General features: G+C 39.4%; 2 protein-coding genes and 1 long non-coding RNA gene across 4 annotated transcripts in view; 2 read left to right on the forward strand and 1 right to left on the reverse strand.

Annotated features, from left to right (window-relative positions):
* The window catches only part of zak (sterile alpha motif and leucine zipper containing kinase AZK), a 33,194-nt gene extending 27,073 nt beyond the window's left edge, over positions 1-6,121 (forward strand). For both annotated transcript variants that reach the window (XM_043248533.1, XM_043248532.1), the window contains exons 17-20: positions 2,087-2,203; positions 2,408-2,482; positions 3,493-3,643; positions 4,183-6,121. In XM_043248533.1, coding sequence (XP_043104468.1) covers positions 2,087-2,203; positions 2,408-2,482; positions 3,493-3,643; positions 4,183-4,868 — 1,029 coding nt within the window. In that variant the 3' untranslated portion in view covers positions 4,869-6,121. The remainder of the gene's footprint in view (positions 1-2,086; positions 2,204-2,407; positions 2,483-3,492; positions 3,644-4,182) is intronic.
* A 134-nt stretch (positions 6,122-6,255) lies between these two features.
* cdca7a (cell division cycle associated 7a) lies at positions 6,256-10,872 on the forward strand. Its single transcript, XM_043248534.1, has 10 exons — positions 6,256-6,552; positions 7,249-7,386; positions 7,514-7,642; positions 7,747-7,956; positions 8,360-8,443; positions 9,032-9,217; positions 9,531-9,665; positions 9,753-9,902; positions 9,983-10,119; positions 10,514-10,872. The coding sequence occupies exons 1-10, from the start codon at positions 6,541-6,543 to the stop codon at positions 10,542-10,544; spliced, it is 1,212 nt and encodes a 403-aa protein (XP_043104469.1). The 5' UTR covers positions 6,256-6,540; the 3' UTR covers positions 10,545-10,872.
* Positions 10,873-14,501: 3,629 nt separating this feature from the next.
* LOC122351402 overlaps positions 14,502-22,812 on the reverse strand; it is a 33,803-nt gene continuing 25,492 nt past the window's right edge. Inside the window, exon 4 of the long non-coding RNA XR_006251750.1 lies at positions 14,502-14,612. This is a non-coding gene — a long non-coding RNA (uncharacterized LOC122351402). The remainder of the gene's footprint in view (positions 14,613-22,812) is intronic.

The following is a 22,812-nucleotide window of genomic DNA, read 5'->3' on the forward strand; positions in this document are numbered from 1 at the left end:
TTGAAAAATGAATCGCTGAACAAATCGTTTGGGAGTCATTGAAAAAATATGGCAAAAATAAATGCATATTATAATAAAACTAAATTGTTTTTGACCATGCATGGATGTTAACCTGTTGTTAGGACTCCTAAAACCAACCTTTCATAACCCATAATAAAGACACTTTAAGCTTTATTCCGTTGTCCTACAGTATGTATACAAGGCCTATATATTCTTATTTAACATAAATAAACTAGAAGCAATACAAAGTGGATCGCTGTGTATCATATCCCCTGAGTCAGCATCAAAAAGTTGTGCTTGAACACAACACAAATACTACAGCCAGTGGCCAGCTAGCATGTACACTTTGCATTAGAAAGCAAAAACTAGCGGTGCGTTCCAAACAGTATATATCTCCCTCCAAAGGGCACTTTTCGTCGTGAAATAGTATGCCCCCCATATTGAAGAGTCATTCTAGACCAAAGTGCTCAAAACTGGCCACTTCAGAGGGCTCTGATACTTTCCAAAACGACGGCGCTACTTTTTGGACACCAGATGATGACGCAGAAGGGCACTTCAAGAAACCGTTGTTTGGTCCCCTACACCCTTCAACCCTTCAGAGCTCTCACTCTCACGCAGGGTACGACTGCGGATATTCAAGCTGTAAACAGAAGTGCTTGTTTACCATTTTCACATCGATCTTTCTCACCACAGACGATACGTCAAGAAAGTGCGGACTAAGAGGAAAAGCACCAGGGTTTAGGGTGCGATTCGTTGTATTTCTCACTCATTACTGGATGAGTAAGCATTTTTGAATGAGTGATTCAATGACAAATACATTTTTGAACTGTCACTCATTACTGGATGAGTAAGCATTTTTGAATGAGTGATTCAATGACAAATATAGAACGTTCAGACGCATGCATTTTTACAGTATTGTTCATTTTAACACACCATTATGACACACGTGTTTCTGTTGAGCTTATGAATGCAGTGGCCAATCAGAGGTGTTCAGATGAGTCATCCTTGAAACACTGGTGTTTTTGTTCATTACACGCTTGCTAAATGATTTCTGCTCTCTGGCGAATATCCTCGGCTCGCGCAACAAAGTGAATTGCGTACCAATGTAGGCTAAGATATTCATCTCACAGTGTGAACAGCTTCAGTGATTTTAACAGGAGTGCTTGAACTAATATGTTTAAAAGAATTAAATATACAAAAGCCGGGTTTTCATCCAAAGCTGCGAATTTAAAAACCTGGAATATCGCATAAAACATTTGAGAACAAGCAGCGACATTCCTGCTAGACCTGTACTAAGAAAAGTAGAATATAATCGTCACTGCTTTCGGAGGAGGACGCTGCTGTTTTTGAGAAGAACCGTAACATTTCAGATGCTGTGGAATGAGATCGGTCTTTTTTGATGCTTTTAGAGGAATCTGTTCGTTCTAAATGCATTTCTGACCCCATTATTTGCATTAACCCACTTTAAGCGAGTGTAAAAAAAACTTACGGGATTTTTTTCCAAAATTTGGCATTTCCATCACCCGTTTCTCATGCGATACTGACAAGAAAAAGGCAACTACCCAGAATTCCTTAGGAGCTATATACCAGCATGTTAAACACTAAAAACAGGTGACTTGTGCTCAGGCAGGCGTCATTAATCTCAAATGATAACCTTAACATCTAAATCCTTAAGTAGCCAAAACGCTTAACAACTCAATAGAAGTACGCTAAAAAAACACACTTAGATTATCTAAGCAGCACCTTGGCAGTCGCCCATAAGTTTTGTATGGGAAAGAAGAGATAGTACTTTTCTAAGCAATTAGATTGAACATTTTTGACCTGGAAACGTGAAAATCCGCTTAGGATACAGCGTCCAGGAGTTTTCACCCAGGTTTGAGCTCAAGTGTGATGTGAATACTCATGATCGTCCTCTAGGTTGTGCTGTTGGGTTGTGTCGCTCTCAAACCGCTAAAATCATGCAGGTCTACATTTCTGTTTGCTGAAAACATGCATCATGTTTATGGCCACATTTACCTGCGTGAGATGCTACAGTTTAACCTCATTCCACCGACTGCTGTCTCATCTGTATTTCTGACCTCCGCAGGACTGCAAATGGAAAATGTATATGGAGCTTGATGGGGATGAGGTGGCAATCGCGTACATCAAGGACGTGACCTTTAACGCCAACAGACCGGATGTGGATGTATTAAAGATGACCAAGGTGAGAAATGTCACGCAACACCGTAAATTACGTCTCCATTATCTTCGTACTGTGTTTTGAGGTCTAGAGACGATTGTGTCATAATGATCCTCAATAACACTAAGACAAGTGTTAATGTGTTGTGAGTAGAAAGAAGACCCGATGCTTGTTAGGATCATGTCTTTCAGTCTTACTGTTTGTGGTAAAATCTAAATTACTCTCCAGCCCCCGTTCGTGATGGATAAGTGGATCGTGGGAATATCTGGCACACAAACCGTTGACTGCACAGTAAACTATGAGGTAAGCACCAGAAAAAAGACTAGAGTCTACATGAAATACAGCGTTCTGAACATACCTAAAAGTGACCTGTGACAGTCCCATGTACTTAATACTTTCTTAAGTGAAACTGCATATTCTGTAAGAAAAACAAAGACTCGATTTGGATCATTTGTTAAAAAGTTGGTAATTTTGACAATAATTGAGAGGAAAAGTGGCAGAGCAATTTTTGAGGAAAGATTTTGAATATTGTGCACAAATGGGCACCACGGGAATGCGAGATGTAGCATTTAGCATAAAAAGAACACTTCTTACAAAAAGAATGCATTTTAATAATTATATGTAAGTGAAAACTGAAAGCTTTTGTGGTGTAGCAGTCCAAATGTTTGAGCAAAACATGCTAAAAGAGCCACAAAAAAAGCAAAAGTATACTCCGAAAAAGCGGCTGTACTGGATTTAAAGAAACAGGCCCCAAAATCTGTTTCTGCTTCCACTCAAAATAGTCATTTTAGCTGTAGAGTATTTTAATCCAAAACTTTACATACATTTTAGGCATACTTTGTAATAAGGGGCATAATATGTCACCTCTAAAAGTTGTATGTCATGTACTTACACTACCATTCAACATTTTTACACAAAGCCTAACTATTGTAATGATGATGTTGTATTTAAATATAATACTCAATATCACACTGCAGTTAAAATTGTATTCAACTTCTTTACATGTATATATATTTAGTATGTTATTCAACACATGAGTTAGAAATTATCATGAAAATGTCTCTTTAAGTAAATTTGTAATAAGTTTTAAAGTACAAGTTCATATTAAATACAATTAAGTACACTCCTATTAAGAAACTAATTAGCTAACTGATGCGTCCGTTGCGATTTAGTAGTATACTTTTAATAAAACTCTTTATGTGCAGCTTAGTGTAACAATTCATTAGGGTTTATTTGCGATCAGAATGCCCAACTTAATGTGGCGTTATGTTTATAAGAGGACACGTTTAACCTGGTGCCTTGTCTCCTGCCAGGGTAACGTGAGATCTCCTAAGTGTACGAGACACGAGCACAGGGTTCAGTGGAGTCCAGACAGTCAGAGGGACGTGATCAGACCCGTGGAGCTGGTCATTGAGACGGCGCCGGGCATCAGGGAAGGTCACAACAGAAGCAGGTCCAACTCAGGTAATACAAATCAATTACATTGAACTTTCTTTTGAAAAGGCAACATAACATATTGGTTGATTTCATGTAATCTGCATTACATAATCAGTTAACATTTTGAAATACTCAAATTAGACTTTTTTTAATTGATTATATGATTACATATTACAAATTTCAAGTAAATACCAATTCTGTATATATAAATTATAAACTTTTATTTTTTAAATATACATGTGTGTGTGCATAATATATAACAATTATAAACTGTCATTTTGTATGCTTTTTTAAATTAAAATTTTATTTAATTGTAGTTAATGTTATTTTTTACATCCCCCCCCTGTTTTTTGGCTGTTGTATTTGGAAATAAAAAATAATAATTACAAACATTTGGGTATCAGCACTGCAAACATTGCAGACCCCACATGAAATGAATAATAAATAAACCAGTGAAATGATATTTAGTTTGACCTTCTGAAATGAAATGTCCTTTCGGCCCTATTTTGCATGTCCATGGAAATTGTCTCGGGTTTCTTCATTCTGTTATTCTGTTACTCGATCAGGTGTTGATCCCAAATGGATTTACAGTCTGAGAATGAAGCAGTGGAGAGAGCAAGCTGCCCAGGAGTCTACGGGCAAGATGACCCTCCCTCAGTTCCTGTCCGTCATAGGGAGCCAATCATCGTACGCCGCTGCGGTCAGAAGATCGCCCAATCGCAGCCCTCTCACTCCATGGACAGATTCGCGGAGTTCTTCTCCCACCCTTTCCGTCAAACTCTCCACCATCCATCTGGGGTCAAAGGGCAGCAGCCCGTCCAGCACGACGTCTGAGAGCACCCCGGAGCGAGAGCGGCCCCCTAGTGCCGGATCTAAACACAACTACCACAGAAAAGCATACTATGACAACACGTTTAAAATCAACGGAGGAGGAAGAGGAGAAGCGGAAACCAGAAGGTTTAATCAGACGTCACAGAGAGGACCCAGAAGCTTCCAGCATGCTGGGCGCCCCCGAAACAACAACAACTACGTATCACCATCTTACCACCAACGGCCGATACCGGGGATGTCAGTCATCAATGAAGGAGTGAAGAAGAAAGCGGCATCTGAGGACGCCGTGTCTGGTGATGGGGACTGGATTAAAGTAGAAAGAAAGAAGTCTAATAAACAGGAACATAAGCATCAGGAAGTGAGGCAAGGTAGAGGACGGCCGCGCAGAGGAGGGAGGGGCGGTGGGCGTGGCCGAAGTTGAGCGCTTATAAAACGCTGCACCGTGTCCTATCTACACGAGATGCGAAAACATTACAGCGGCAAGCGATTTTTGATGAGACGGAATCAATCAAATATCGCAGCCAATCAAAAGCGCGTGTGGGTGGGCTCTCTGTGGAATGCGTTTATAATTCTTAAATATTAAATCTTTTTAGGCTATTTTATAATTACTGAGTGACTGATACCGTCTTTGTAAGGGAAAACGCTTGTCGGTTCTTCTTGTTTTTGTCCCACCTAGCCATGACTCGTGAAATTTCTGATTTACAAATGGTTTCTATTTCACGTTGTGGCCAAAACAACATACAAACTATATGTCAGTAGATAATCTGAGGTTATTATGCGCTTTATTGTGAGTTCGACTATCATCTTGCATGAGCTTATAGCCATACTGAAAGCAACAACAGATAGTTCACCTCAGATTTTGAAAATAAATGAAACCAAACATGGACATTAAAACTGCAAATACAATGCGAACCAACAAGCGTTTTCCATTACAAAAATTGGTAAAAAATGTAATTATGTTACAAATGTTTGATATTTACGAATTCGATTATAAACTTAACCATGTGCAGCGTGCTTCCAGAGAAAGCCTGCCCACACATGCTTTTGATTGACTGGTGTTTGATTGATTCTGTTGCATTGTTTTGTAGCATTATATCTAGTGTGGAAACCCGAACCACTTGACGCTGGAATCTTGTCACGTGGCATGTTAGGACACAGTGTTAGAACGGGTCGATAATGAATCACATTTGATCCACTGTATAAGGGCTGGTTTATAACCAAAGCACTTAACCCCAGTTGTTCCTAGGGGATTTCATAAAAGCGTCTTCTGAATTGACACTGATAAAGGGTAAAAATTCACCACGAAATGGATATACTGATCTTAAACGTCATAAATTATGCATTTTCTGAAAAAAAGAGCTAATCTCTGCTCTTTCATAGTTGACGTTGCCTTTCCAGGTTTAACTTGAACATCTTTTGTGGTCAATGATTTTGTTTCTTTTAAAAAGGTTTCTTATGTATTTGAACTATGCTAGACATTTAAGTAATTATCATAACAGAGGACTTTTTCTATTAAATCCTTTCTGCATGCAAGGCAAACGTGGTTTTATTGTTATATTTTATTATGGAGGACTATTTCATTTATATGATATTAAAGATTTATTTATTATATTGGTGGGATTTTAAACTTTTGTCAATTTATAAGATATTAATAAAATATAAACTTGAAATGAACTTTGCTTGTTTTATCCCGTCAGTATTTCGCGCGATTTATGTGTCCTTATGCAAATGAGCTCTGAGGTTTGGCGCCACGGCTGAAGATCCTGTAAGCGCATGTAAAGTTGAACAGACGTGATTTTATTCGCTTTAATTTAAATAACCTAGTACGTATAATACAACATGTGTCTACTCATCTCATAATCAAATCGATAATACAGTTGTTAAATCTTCAGCCTATTCGATTGCGTTACTGTATTAATTTTACGAAGCTTCCAGGACTCGCGTGTGGCGCGGAAGCGAGTAACGCCTCTTCAAGAATTACCCGCCAACTTCCAGACGAAACTCCTCTCCACAGGACTGAGACGCACACATTCACCGTGGACTCAGGCAGAGTATAAACTCACACCCCTTCAAATCACAGCGAACTCAACACAATGCGCTCTAAGGTACAGTAGGCATGAGCTTTTGTTTTCTATCGACCCGCGAAAGCAGCTGCTATTGTGTGTGTGTGTGGGGTTTAAAAATGAATCGTTGAATGATTGCTGGCCTGGCGAAAAGTTAGTTTCAACGCTAAAAAGAGGGAAACTAATAGTTCGAACGATTGATAATGTTATTTTTTTGTTCGAGACATATATGTATTGGATCGTATGTTTATTTTACCAAGTGTTTGCCGGTGAAGTAAACTTGTGGGCCTGTGTTTGGTGGGGGCAGGGGTCGCCTCGGACTTTACAAAGCGTAAAATAACGAGTTTTTGCAAAAACAGCTTTTCGAAAAAAGAAAATTGTATGTTAGGTGTGTAATACTTTTTGTGTATTATGAAAATGATCCAACTTCAATTTAATTAATCGGAATGCACAATGAGAAACGTTTTTGGAAAAAAAAAATGACCTCTTCATTTGTTTATAAATTGTTTGTTGACCCACTAAATGTTAAATATCTTAAAGCCTTATAAAAGTAGCTTGTTCTTGAAAATTAAAAAGTTAGATGTTTGCTTAGTATCCTTAGCCATCAAAGTTAGCTTCATTTTTACTTCTCGCCTCTCTGCACTCCTTTTATTTGATATTAAGTGTGACTTCAAGTGTCTATCCACTTTAAATGCTATAAAAGTGTCTGAGCAGGTCTATATGGTGTGTTATGTGCAGAGGCAGCAGGCGTCTCCTCCCTCCACCAGGATGAACCTGCGCAGCTACAGGAACAACGCTGTGCTTCCCATGGAAACCTCCTCCTCTTCCTCAGACGACAGCTGCGACAGCTTTGGATCTGATGGCTTCGGGACCTCGGTATGACGTGAACGTTTCCATACGTCAAACGTGTCTTACAGATGCCCCAAAAAATCTCATTGTTCACTACCTCCCTCTAAAAATCATATTAAGATGTTTTGGTTTGCTTTTTTTTTTTTTATTACAGAAGAGACCGCTGAGACAGACGAGAAGCTCTGCTCGGGTTCAGAAAGCGTTTAGCGCTTTACCTGTGACGGAGGAAGAGGATGCGTGCAGCGGCTTTGAGAACGACTTGAACGACGACATGACTGAGATGGTTTGTGACCGCAGACTCTTCGGCTTCTGCTTCATCGTAGGCTGGTTTTGAAGGGTGAATGTGTTCAGCTAATCGTGTTTTTTTTTTCCTCTTTTCTCTCCCAGAAAATGGACTCTGATTCTGAGGCCTGTTCGCCTCCCAGAAAAATGCGCAAATCTTTCACGCTCCGAGTTGCCATGAAGTTCCCGAACAGACAGGCCAGTCTAACAAAGCCAGAATCGCCCGAGTCCAAACCCAAAGACCCAGAGCCGGACTCTGAGGAAAATAACTTCATGCTGAAGAGAGCGCTGAACATCAAAGAGAACAAAGCTATGGTGAGGAAGTCGACTTCTGCGCTCCTGCACTCTTAAAAATAAAGGGCCGTCAAAAGCTGCTTCTCAGTGGTGTATAGATTATGTTTGGTTCTGCAAAGGTTCTTTAAAGAACCATCTTTCTTTTTCTATAATCTGAAGAACCTTTTTCACCACAAAGAACCTTTTCTTCAGATGTTAAACCTTAAACCATTTAGACGAAAAGGTTCTTCTATGGCATTGTGAAGCAACTTTATTTTTAAGAGTGCATTGTGCTTTTAAATTTTATTTACAAAAGGAAACTCGTCTGTATCCAGCCCTGGATGTTAGTATGAATTTATTAGCAGTTTGAATGTTTTTCTTACGCTCTCTTGTAATTTTTAAGAGCGTGAATCTAGTTTTAACAGAATTGAAATCTTTCTTGTAGCTTGCGAAGCTAATGGCCGAGCTGGAGAAGGTTCCTGGACCCATTCCCAGGAGGTCTGCTCTGTCACAGGGCAATACGGTAAGACTTCAGAGGACTGCTCATTTATTATTAATAACTACTGATGATAAAATTATACTAAGTTAATATGAATTAATTTATTAGCCTTAGTAATATTGATTAAAAAAAGTTATTGCTAATAATAAACACAAGTTGTTTTTTCCTTGATGTGACCGAACGGTTTTCTCTCTGTCTCTCTCTCTCTCTCTCTGTCTCTCTCTCTGTCTCTCTCTCTCTCTCTCTGTGTCTCTCTCTGTGTCTCTCTCTCTGTGTCTCTCTCTCTCTCTCTCTCTCTCTCTCTCTCTCTCTCTCTCTCTCTCTGTCTCTCTCTCTCTCTGTCTCTCTCTCTCTCTCTCTCTCTCTCTCTGCTCTCGCTCTCTCTCTCTCTCTCTCTCTCTGTCTCTCTGTCTCTGCTCTCGTGCTCGGTCTCTCTGTCTCTCTCTCTCGCTCTCTGTCTCTGGTCTCTCTCTCTCTCTCTCTCTCTCTCTCTCGCTCTCTGTCTCTCTCTCTCTCTGTCTCTCTCTCTCTCTCGTCTCTCTCTCTCTCTCACGCTCCTCTCTCTCTCTCTCTCTCTCTGTCTCTCTCTCTCTCTGTGTCTCTCTGTCTCTCTGTCTCTCTCTGGCTGCAGGCTCTCTGTCCTCTCCAGAGGATGAGTACCCCGAGCAAACGTCCCGTCCTCTCACACGCTCCCGGTCCCTGGTTGACAGGCCTCCCTCCCCTCCTCCAGAGGATGAGTCAGAGGACAAATACAGCCTGGTCCGTGGAAACGGACTTGATGATGAGGATGATGATGAGGAAGAGGTGTGATTCTCCCTTTAGTTAATAAGACGCGTGTGCTGAATATATATATATATATATATATATATATATATAACAATGCTTTACCTTACTAAAAATTACTTTTTGGAAAGTAATGCAAATAGTTACTTTTATGGAGTAACTCAATATTGTAATGAATCCCTTTTTAAAGGCACCTTTACCCATCGCTGCTCACTTCGGTGTCACTGATCCTTTAGAAAGCAGTCTCGAGCTCTTATGTTGTCATGTGAAACGAAAGCGAGTGCCACTGTATTGATGATTTTTTTAAATTATTTTTTTCCCTGTGTGTGAGCAGAGAGGGCCTCGTCGGCGCAGCTATAACGGCTATCTGACGATTCCTCATGTGGTGAGGCCCGTGGAGGAAATCACCAAAGCTGAGCTGGACAACGTCTGCGTGAACGTCAGAGAGAAGATTTACAACCGGGCCACTGTAGGTCTCCTTCAGCGCGACTCTCTTACCGTCACAGCACTTCACCAGCGCTGCAGGCTCTTATGAGTGTGTGTGTTTGTCCGTCAGGGATCCACTTGTCATCAGTGTCGACAGAAAACGATCGACAGCAAGACCAACTGCCGCAACCAGGATTGCGTGGGAGTTCGGGGGCAGTTCTGCGGGCCGTGTCTCAAGAACCGATACGGAGAAGACGTCCGTGAAGCCCTCCTGAACCCGGTTAGTGGCGCGTGACGGCGTTAGCGCTGGCTGAGGGGATGGCTAGCGTTCTTCTAAAGGTGTGGTTGTTGTTCTTCTAGGACTGGCTCTGTCCCCCGTGCAGGGGCATCTGTAACTGCAGCTTCTGCCGTGCCAGAAAGGGCCGCTGCGCTACCGGCGTGCTCGTGTACCTGGCCAAGTACCACGGCCATGATAATGTCCACTCCTATCTCAAAAGGTGAGGACGCTTTGTACTGACTTGATTCTCATGAAGTGGCGTAACTATAAATGTAGCCGGGTTCCAGAAATCTACACTACAGAAGTTTTTAACGCTAAGGAATCGTATATAAGATCCAAAGAACGGCATTTTTCTATTCTAAAGACAAACTTTCTAAATGGTATGATAGAAACAGTAAAGATGTTTTTTATAATCCAAATGGAAGTTATTTTAATTGGTTCCAATTTCACTGTTACTACTTCTGCTGTGTTTTGGTTCAGATAAATGCAGGCTTGGTGAGCAGAACCCACGTTTAACTTGTATGTCTAGAACCATAGCTGTTTAATGTACACTACTGGCTGAATGCTGTTACATGGCTTGAGGGTGAACCGTGACCTCTCACCTTTCTCCACAGTTTAAAGAAGGAACTAGAGGAAAGTGAATAAAATGGTTGCCATGTCCGGCGGAGTGCAACCATACCTGACATTGTCTTCAAGTGATTCTCAGAGCTTCCTCAACCCCTGAAACCTACCGCAGGTTCAATCGGAGTAGACCGGTATCAATTGTCTACATAATCCTTAAGTTTGCATTGTTTTAAATGTATACTTTTTTTTTTTTTTTTTTTTTTTGAGATTGTACTGTATTGGAAGCTTTGAAATGTTGCCGGCTGTGACGCTTGTTCTCTACTGTTTTTACCCTGGTTTTTCTGAACTGTAGATGCTGTTCTAACTGCACAATGTTCTGCTGCCGTACTTGAATAAAACTTGTTCTTTTCCCGTTCTGTTGTCTTTTATGGCTCAATGGAGGGGAAACGTGTTAATGTTGCACCACGACTTATTATAAATGGTAATGTTTTCATTTTCAATGGATGCCCAGGTTTAAAAAAAAAAAAAAAAAAAAGTACGCTTCCATAATGTAATTAAAGTGCACCTATTTTTAAACACTGATTTTGTATTTAATAAATTTAAATGCTTAAGATAAAATAGATCATTTAAGTGTTCTCAACTGCTATTTTGAGACATGAGTATGAACTACAGTGCACTTCTCACACACTATAAGTGTATTTAGTTACCTCTTGCAGCACACTTGAAACAGTCTTTCATACAGTAGTTACAAGTGGTAACTAAATACTATCTTTAAGTGTATGTGAAGTGCATTTTAGTACATACTCATGTCTCAAAATAGAAGTTGAGTACACTTAAATGAAATTAATTTTATCTTAAGCGCTAAAGAAATGTTTTTAGTGTATTACGAAATTAGCACGTGAAAATGGAGTACTTTACATTATAGCAGTGTTTTTTTGTTTTTTTTAAATTATGAATTAGGATTAGTGCTGTCAAACAATTAATAGCACCCAAAATAAGTTTCTTACTTAATGTGTGCTGTTTCATGTATAAATATGCATGCCTATACATAATGTTAATATCACTATAGTTGGACATAAATATATGCAAGTTAATATTTTCAGTGTTTCTTTATATATGCATAATATGTGCGTATACTGCATTATGTAAACCAAAATCAAATAATTACATCCAAAATATGTAAAGCATAAACTGGTACTTGACGGATTTCCATATCGGTAATGTGTATAAAATACGATATACTGCGTTTTCATGAAAACATAAAAAGAGGTGTGTTTGTAGACTAATCTCAAATGAATAAAAAACCTCCTCCTACATCTAACGTCAGACCGGTCTCTGCCGAACATTTGACATTACAGCGGCGAGTCCGCCTCGACGTCTATTTCAGCAGAAATTCAATCAGAAAGGAATCTTGTGGTGATTTGAGCGTGCCCTTCGCTCTTGGCCCTCCATGCCCCCGTGGGTTAAGAGGGCATGAGGAGGGGGACGGGGGGCTATTACCACCAGCCCCTAACAGGAGCCCTGCAGAGGAGAGCAGAGCGCTGTGATATACTGCAGTCTGCTCCTGTCCCTCATTAGAGAGCTGCCACTAATGGTGTGGAAATAATTAGCAGACTCTAATGGGAAATCTTATACCTGTGAATCATTTTTCCCTGTTAAAGCTCTTTCACGACCCTCGGCTCACATGCTTTTTTTCTTCTTCCCTCATTCAGATCGCCACAGACTTGATTTTCTGACTCTGCTTTAGCACTAAGCAGCTTTTGGGCATACATAGCACGCTGTCGCGTGTAATACCGTGGTATTACCGTCATTACCGAGGGTGCTGCGTGAAGCTGTGTACAGTGAGCGTCCACAGTACCACAGTACAAAAAGATAGATATAATCTCAGTCTACAAATTCACCTGGAGATTATTCGTTTTGGCAATCGTTAGATCTCTTCTGTAAGAGATCAGACCGAAAATAAATGGACAAAGACCACCCATATGTTCAAACAACTGAAAAACAGCAAATATAGACTTATCCACATGAACCAACAGTAGGCCTAACTACATTTTCCCTGCATTATCTCTTAAAAATGGCTTTTTTCCACTTTATCCAGCATTGCTTGATGGCAAAACCAGTATTGAGTAACTAGTTACATTTAACACATGTAACATAGTTTAACTGCATCTGTTACAGTTACAAAAACATCGGTTAATTTAAAGAGTTACACTACTAGGGTAACCTAATTTGTAATCTGCAAATTACAAAAAGTCCTGTTCCAAAGTAACCTTCCTGACGCTGCCTGCTGTTTTACTGCCTGAGGAAAGACCGACTCACGAATCACTGAGCGGTTCGAATCAATCTGAATCGAGTCGGAACGCCTGAGAAACTCGATTGAGCGAATCACTGAATCAAAAGAAAGATCCGATGACTGGCAGCGGTGAACGGAAACACAGGATACAGATGACAGACTCTCAGGTCAGTCTCGGAGACATAGTTTCAACAAAGTTTTAGACGTTTTCCTTCTATTTTATTTTATTTTATTTTAGCCTAACTGTACGGTATCCTGTCAGGAATCACTGTAGTGATCTGTATAATGAGAGGAACACGACACGTCTGCGCTGGTCTCCTCTGTCAGAGAAGCCTAATGTCACGTTTCATGCCCATCTCCCCCAGAAAGCTCAGTTTTTAATTCTGAGAGTGAATCTTTTCGGATCTGCAGGAAACAAACGCTTCAAAAGTATTTATTTGCATAATAAAGATGCACTCGAAAATACTGGTATTAAATACCAATGATCATCCACTTTAGGGTGATGAATATTTAGGGAAATAATTGTTTACGACGCTCGAGCGTCGAGCTGATCTGGTAATCAGGCTATGAAATACAATATTTATTCATTAGAGCGAACTTAATGAGGCCTCGCGGCGCTAATTATGAAAAGCAGCGTAGCGCTAAATGAGCGCGAGAGAGACGGCGCGTGCGAGGGAGCGCGAGCGAGCGCGCGCGCTTTTCTTACCTGTTTCCCGCGCTGCGGGGTCAGTGTTGGGCATCTGCGTGATTATATGCGAGGCCCCCATAAAAACTGCAGCAGGCAGCAGAGCCTGGCAGAGGCAGGAGTGGCCCTGACTGCTGCTGTATTCCGTGATTAATAATTATGTGGAATATTGAGTATTTATTATGGGCCCTTTTCATTGCTCATTGTTCAGATGTGTGCTTCTGTTTGCCTGTTGAGAAGAGAGACCAGAAGAGCAAATTGCTCGCACAATCTCCCGCGGTTAAACATTGATTGAAAGAGCAGGAGCAAGAGAAGGGGTGAAATTAGATTTCTAGCTAGTTTATAGGAGAACGTGGAGTATAATAAGATATAAATTTCACTTTAATAAAGGGATTAAAGAATTTTAAAGCACTAAAATATACTAGGATGCATCTTATGCTCCTTTAGGTTTCCCGCTGTCTTCTGTTCACAGAACACTGCCTTAGATGTCACAGACAATAACCATTATCACTACAATAAAAAATAATAGTAAATATGTAAAATAATCAATAATTGCTTTTGATAAACGTAGGCAGCTCTTAAGAATAGTAAGCATAATATTATTAGCCTTCTGTTTATGCAGTGCAGTTTTCTGTAAAGATGCATAAGGTAAAAAATTTGGATGGTTTCCATTTGCAATGCACAGTCACATATTTATTATTATTATCATCGTTATTCTAACTAGGAAGCATTCAGTAAAGAGCAAACAAGTAGCGCAATCTGAAGTATTAGTCCAGAAAAGAAGTCAAAAAAAATCATGACTGATATTCCTTCTGGTTCATCCGTCACGCTGGAAACGGGAGGTCGGGTGCATTGTGGGATACACTCTTCCATGGAGTACGCTCCGTGGTGATGACGAGCGTTTTAGCAAACGCATTAAACCGTCTGACATGCATACATAGCCTATTATTTGCATACTACGGTCAATGTGCGTAACGGGTGCCGCGGGAGAAGAGCGGGTCACGGCTCTCTGGACCGGATCGCCCGAGGATGCTGGGACTGTCTGACAGGTCCCCGTCGGCGCTGGTCCGGCTCCGCGTGCTGATGCTAACAGCAGCTCATGTCAGAGACGTTATCAGGCAGAGACGCCCGACTGCAGTGCTTCCGTCTCACAGGAAATTGCCAACTCACCCTAACAAAAGAAAGCACAAGTGCACTCACAGTGCAGTCCTCAGAGCAAGCCAGATAAGATGACATTATAAATAGTGAATTTCTAGAGACCGGGGTGCAGGGGGGGTGAACTTCTCAATTCTCTCTCTCTCTCTCTCTCTCGACATTAAGGCTATTTGGGAGACTTTGAAAAAGCCATTTGAAAAAGCCCCAGCGCGGTATCACAGGGAGATGCATGTGATAAAAAGAAAAAAAATCTACATTTCTATATTAAGTAAGTGCATTCGACGCGTATTCTCACGTACATCTAAAATGTTGAACACAGTTCTATAGGGAGCGTTACTCAGTCACTGCTAGTGTAAGTCCACAGCTTACAGCTCAATAGAAACAGAGAGAGAGAGAGAGAGAGTATTAGAGTTTGGTCCTGAAGGGGGAGCTCTGATACAGCGGTCCTCCTCACACCTGTGTCACTCAGAGCTGCTCTGTCTGTATATTAGGATCTGAATCCTCCGACTGCACACAAACCTCAACATTACATCACCGACCAGACACCGCAAGGCCGGACGGTCAATGAAAACCCATGAGGGCTGGACGCAAAGAAAAAAAAGAGAACATCAAACAAGAAGTGTTTAAAAAGATCGTCGTATTTCTAGAAGATGTTTACAGCTGCTAAAGCCTCTAAGCGCCACCTGAAGCGAGCATTTTTATCAGGCTCCCGTGTTTGGGTTCAGTACATTCACCCTAATGCCAATGTATAGGTCCTTTATATATATATATATATAGGTCCTTTAAATATATATATATTTAACGTGTCCTCTAAATGAGTAACACACACACACACACACACATAACAACTTGCCTTATTTTTTGATAAACTGAACATAAATCATTGGTTGAAGCCTTAGGCTCTTTTTGTAGAATGAATTTAAAGTATTGGAGATGGTTTGAACATGTATTTTTGATGAATCACTAACACAGCTCGTCGTGTGCTTCATCATATACTGTGAACATATCGAGGTGTCCTTCCTCTCATTCATCCCCTAAACATTCTGCACGTGCTCATACGCAACATGTTTTAATGCACTAAAATGCAGATCGCTCAAAATGTTTGTTTGCAAACAAGAATATAACATAGATGAACAGAAAGCGCGACTTTTGAGTTGTGCGTGTCAGACGCTCAGTTACATGAAATATCATCATCAGTGTGGCAGTAATTAATCCTACAGTAGTAAGAGCTGATAATTATTATTAATCAATCTGATGTGCTACTGCAGATCTGTGTTATGAGCGTTTTAGATTCTGAATCAGGCTGAACAAGAGTAAAACAGTAAAGTGAACCTGTCCCACTTTATACCTACTACTTTATATCAATCGTTTGCTACAATGCACTTTACGTCGGGAATTAATTTCTGTACCTCCGTAACCTTAACCCACCCTTAAACCTGCCCATACCGCCAAACCCGTCCCTTATCCACTCTGGAGTGTTTTGCAATACAATATGAACAAAAAGCACATATCTGAAGTACATTGGTAGCAGTTAAGTCCAGCTAATATGAAGCGGGACGTGGGCAGCGTGGAGGTATGCAGGAGAGAGAGCAATGGCCGGGTTTTATTGAGCTCATCCGTTACTCTCTCAGCTGTGATGTGAGGCGCTCGTAAGCTTCATTAGTTTTTACCTCATTAATCTGCTCTCACATAACCTGTAACACACAATTCACCTCAGTTCATTACACCACACGGCCCGCACCGGAGGCCTACATTCAGACGAAAATATGCTATATGATGAGAACTGCTCGGAAACAAACATTCGCTTCAACACTCGTAACCACTGAGCCACTGATGAGATACTGTAAAGCATGATCGAATAATGATTTGAGGTTTTGGCAACATTACGCACTCTTAAATGTCTTTACTAAAACACACAAGACATGCACTTTAATAAAATATTTAAATAATAATAAAATAATAAAAATTAATTTAAATAATATAAAATGCTAAGTTTTGTGTTAAAAAAAGCATTATTTATTCATTTATTTTTTAAATGTTACTTTGATTAATTATTATATGCATTTCATAAATGTATTATTCTCTAGTCACTTTGGGGTGCCTTTTTTATTCGCTTCTTTTTGGTGACAGAACACATAATTTTTTATTATATTAATTTTGTTTTTATTGTATCACATTATCCAACAGAACACATAATTTTATTACCACAAAAGTATATATATTATATTTATATTATATTTTATATTTTATTTTATTCACACATATTTTTATCCAACCATTAGAGATGACTCTAATACAAATCAAATACCGAATTGATTTTATTAATCCAATAATTTAATTGACTATCTGTCTATAGTGTGCAAGTATATATATATTTATTTCAAACTGATTTAATATATGTATAGTTTCTGACTAAAGCTTGATCAATGTATATAGAGTCTCAAAAAACTTCTTCTGAGAACGTCAGATCAAATATATAGAGTCTAAGAGAACGTCAGCAGCGCTCTGAGAACACACGTGAGTCTCTGGAAAACAGGGCCGCAGCGTGTTGACTGAATTCTCCCGAAATCCCAGAAGTAATGCATTGTTTAAAAACCCCTAATATATCCCAGAGCTAAAATAATTTAAATAATACATTAAAAATTGTCACAGGGAAAAAAAAATGTAATTGCAAAATATCAAATTACACCCTGGAGCTTGATTCTTTAACCAAACATGCTCTGGCTGGTTAGGTTCTGTCACAGAGGACCAGGCTGCCACGCACACATTAATTTCTCCTCTCTCAGAGGCAAGAAAACAATTAGGTGTCTGGAAACGCATTTCACCATCAGCCACTTGACACAGTTTTGGACTTATCACAGGGGCAACTGTCTGCAGAAGGGCGAGAGACAAAGTCATTACAGTCAGACTTCTAGGAAAAGCTCGGGATTTCGAAACATTTCAATTAGGAGGGATGCTAAATAGTCTAATGCAGTGATATCGTGACCCGGCTCGGCTCTGACGGCAGGAGGAATAAAGCCAAAGCAAGCACGTAATCATTCACCGCTAACTAAATAACTGAGCTCATATTTCAAAGGAGGAGAAATGATTGAAAACCATTTATAAACTATACGCGCAAATAGAATACATGCAAAATAGAAACTAAAATCCAATCATAACTGCAGGATATGAAAACAGCGTTACAAGAAAAACTTAAATTTGATATATATATAAAATGCATGCAAATCTTTTAAAGACACATATATGATAAATATAGACAATGCACATTACACATGGTTTGACGGCACTGATAACATCATGACAAGCAGTTTTGGGAGCAAAGACTTCTGTTGTGGACTTTTTTGATGTCTGTGTGTGTGTTCTCCTCCGGCTCTCATCACCTTTCAAAACAAGGTGAGGTACGCCGTGTTTCAGGGTTTGGATGATCAAACAGAGCGCTATCACGTGTGTGTGTGGTGACAAGGGCAGTGCGTGCAGATATTCTTTAATTGTGGCAGGCCTTACTGGCCCTGCCTGTCAATCACAGCGCTTTGAATTGCACGAAATTTGCTCCATTCCTTCAGTTAAATGATGTATCCAATTAAAAGCGTTAGAATTCATGATCTTCACTCAAGGTTAAATGAAGGCACTCGCTGCTGTCACTGAGGGTGATTAAACGCTGCCTACATTAGCCACAGTCGGCACAAAAAAATTCAAATTTGGGTCTAAAGCTCGAATCTTTATTCATTATCAAACACACTCGCAGTATAAATGCATCACACTTTTCCTCCTAATCACCAAGTTCATTCTGAAACTGCCCACTGTTTCCACACTGAAAAGGTGTGATCTTTAAATTGCACTGCTTCACGCACACACACACACACACACACACACACACACGCACACACACACAAATGTTCAAAGGCCTGTCATGGGGAAGATAAGGCAGGTTTGTCACACCGGCTCAGATCAAACCCCTGCACATCTGAAAGGAAACTTTGAATTAGGAAGAATCTCACATTTTTCGTGAAGTGTTGTGGTAAATATGTCCATGTGTGAGCTCTCACGGTTATTTCACTAGTTCGATTAAACAGTAAAAACTTAAAACTTAAATTAGTGCTAGCCGTGCCGAGGTCATGGGCTCGATACCCAGGGAATATACAAACTCATATGAGGTGAACCTCCGATGATACGTGAGTCTCTTTGCATAAAAGCATGCGCCGAATGCATAGACGTGAACGTAAGAAAATCAAGCTTGATTTAAGAAAAAAAAGAAAAACAAAAACAGCAGTTTTTTTTCATAAACAGCACAGCTGTTGTTTATGAAAATGGACCTATTTAATTCAGCTTTTTGGTTTTAATGTGCATGATACATTGGTGCATGTACTGCTGAAATGGCTTTGAATGTCACTGATATATATATATATATATATATATATATATATATATATATATATATATATATATATATATATATATATATAATTTGCATTGTTTTCATCCACTAAAGGTTAGGATGCAGCCCTGCAAAAAAAGTTAACAGACTAACTGTGTGAAACAAAAGTAGCATAATTTGGTACAGAATTAGTACAAAAATAGAATAAAATATATCCAGATCATTTTAAACTCAAAAGAATATACTATATATATATATATATATATATATATATATATATATATATATATATATATATATATATATATATATATATATATATTTTATTCATAAATACATTGTGCAATGTAATGATGCAGATGCTTTAAATGCTACAGTTAAAATTATAATCAAATAATCTGCTGTTGAATGTTAGTCAACACGTAACACAATAAGAGCACATTAAAATATGACTTTCTACAGTGTACTTTAAAGTAAAACCTTTAATTTGACAGCATTACAAAGTGTGATTTTGTTCAAAAGTGCACTTAAGAGTGTTATACATATGTTTTTTTAAAAGTACGCTTTCAAGATTTGAAGCACACTATAAGTGCACATCAAAACGGCTCGTGTTAATATCATAAAAGATGCGGCGATACCCACAAATAAGAACAAAATGGGACAAATAAAAGTGCCGCTTTGCATTAAAACGATTCGCTCTTGAATATGTCATATTATTATGGTAAATGCAATATTATGTCTGTGATTAGAGATTGGTGTTGATATTTGGGACGCACTGGAACCTGTGAGAAGAGCCCTGTCCAGAAATAAAGGCATGATTAGCTTCGTTTCAGCAGCCCACACAAACCCTTAGACTCCAGTGTGTGGAGTACCTGTCAAAGAGTTTCACAAAAGTACAAAACATTCAGTGGACTAGAAAATGACAAAAATGAGGCATAGCGTGCGGCGACGTGCATTCATTTGCTGCGCTGAGATAGATTGTGGCGGGGGGGGGCTGGTGTTTTGTGTTGAGGGGTGATGAATGCCGCAGACTCCAGGAGGACAGCGGTGAGTTATGACCTCCTGATAAAACACAAATCAGCCAGTCCACGCCACAACACCTTCCTCCAAACTTCACCATTTAGCACTTTTAATTAGCTCTTGAAGATTATATTTTTGTCATCTGCAATAACTGAATGAACAGATACACGGGTAATCACTGACACTTCACCGGCTAGGAAAAAAAGACAAGACGAATCTGCATTGCCTTGTGAATAAAGTGAGTGCACTTCATTCTAGTGAATGTGCCCTTGTAGTGTACTCAAAATCTTAAAAAACGTTTAATAATGCAACGTTATATTAATTAAACGAGCCATTTAAGTGTATTTGGAGACATGGGATTTTTATGACTACGTTTCTTAACGCACTTAAGTACGCTTTTAAAAAGTGCATTTTGTAATAACTTCAAAACGAAGGATTTACTTTAAAATACATTTGAAATCATATTTAATAATGTCTTAAAGCGCAGTTGCTTTGATAGGTTGTCTCACCAAAAAGCGATTCATTATCATTTGAACTAATGTGAAATTTTATATTACATTTAATGATAATATATTTAAACTGCAATTTCATCATAAAAATGTGTAATAACTATGTTTTCATTTTAATTATGTTTTGAAATGAAGAGTATATACTATATATAGTACAGGATAGTATATAGTATATTTTAGTAGACTTTATATTCCAAAAACTTAAGTACTTAAACAAGATCTCTCAAAAGAGAAAAAGATTTTTTTGTCAATTTGCATGCAATATATTGTGCACAACATTACATTTTTCCTGTTTTTAAGTACGATATTACTTCTATTTCATAAAGTATTTCATTTCTGTTGTTTTTACGAGTGTGCTGAACTGTGCATGTTGTTCAAAAGATATTGACCGACTGATTTACTGAGATTTTGTGATTATTGACATATCATGGAAATGCAATACGAAGAATACATGATACAAGAATACTTAAGAATGTCTGAGGTGCTCTATTCCATCCAGTGAAAGTGAACTCTAACTTAAGCTGAAAATGACAAAACAATAGCATGAAAGCATCGTATCCCTCCAGAAGAAAAGTCATCGTTTGCTGAAAAACCCCTCGAATCCCATTTGCACTTATGCACATTCAAACGTGAGATATCCAGATACTTTTCAAGGATTCGTTTATATTTACAAGGGGGATAACGTCACAGTCAGCCATTTGTTTTATATTTAGAAACTAGACACTGTTTCGGTGGTGAATATGAATGGATTTTGTTGGTAACTCGCTCTCACTGCTGCGAAGCGGCGCACGTCTCCAACCGGTTAGGGCGTCTTTGATGGTTTCACTGGCTGACAGAGTGTCTTTTCCACTCAAGGGTGCAACATTTATAAATAACATTTTGGATAACAGGAACACGACACTGATGGCAGCTAAACAGCACGTGTTTACCCAGAGAGCATCACCCAGAGGAGCAGAGCTCAGAGCCCAAGCAGCAGTGGGTCTCATTTAAACAAGCCTGAGACAGCAAGCAAATAAATAAGGCCTGCAGCTCTCCTGCCCTTTAATGTATTCAATTAAACCGGTCCCTCTGGAGACACACACACACACACACACGCACACGGCTGTGGGGGAATATGATGAGGATCTGAATGCTCTCAATACGCTCCATCATAAACCCTCATTGGAAGTTTCTCAACAGGTTTCTCCTAATTAACCCTCCCAAAAGGTGACGCGCTTTCACGCAGACGGCAAAAAAAAAACCCCCATCAAATTCAATGAAAGTTTGAGGAAATGTGCAGGGAGCGGAATGATAGAAAGCTGTTTACAAAGACATTGTGGCGTTCTTGTGGAGGTTTCATTCATCTGCTTGGAAGGCAGGCAGGTAAAGTGGATAACAGAACAGGTATACAATAGTCCCTGTGCATGCGGGGAGAAAAAAAAAAAAAAAAAAAAACGTAATTACACAGCTGGATGTGACATCGCTTCAAATGTCACCGAACTACAACTTCGCTAGAGGATGGGATAAAAGATAAAAGACAAACGTATAAACTTCACGTCCGTGTTTCTGGCCCCCCGATGTCAGTCTCTCAGAAAAGCGGATAAAATAATATAAATCTTACAGTCATAAGCGGCAGGTGAACTCAGACATGAGATGGCTGGTGCAATTACGGCAAATATGTCTGTGACAGAATTAATCTAGTGTCCCTTTGTACTTCCAGCTAATTTTCCATGCAGCCCCATTGTGTTTCAAAACCCCACTGAATTTGTATCTATTAAAATGAATCTCTTATTACGGTGCCTACATGCCTCTCCTCTGCCCTCACATTTTTTTCCATAACAAATCAACTTAATCAAGCTCATTAACTGTCATTATTAGACATTTATTGTTATCTTTCCATGAGCTCTCTTGACAGGCGGTCCCCTCCCACACACGTCCCCTCAACACTGCGGGACCACTCGGCCCCGGCACACACACACACACACACACACACACAAACACTCTCGTCTTCTTTGTCTTGCGCTAAGACACGCACGCACGCACACACACACACACACAGGTAGCTACATGAATTTAACTTCACGTCATGCATACACACGATAAAAATAGACAAAAATATCGATAATATGATAAAAGAAAACTTTACTTCCAAAATGCCTGATTAAAAACACAATTATGTTTTTTCATGTTCTTCAAACACGCACGATTTTTCTTTCCACTGCACAACACACACACACACACACACACACAAAAACACGGTAGCTATTGACTTCCGTAGTATTTTTTTCCACAACTGAGGATTATAAAGTCAGATTTGTGAGAGGTAGTCGTAA

Source organism: Puntigrus tetrazona, chromosome 9 (assembly GCF_018831695.1).
Source record: "Puntigrus tetrazona isolate hp1 chromosome 9, ASM1883169v1, whole genome shotgun sequence".
NCBI lineage: Eukaryota > Metazoa > Chordata > Actinopteri > Cypriniformes > Cyprinidae > Puntigrus > Puntigrus tetrazona.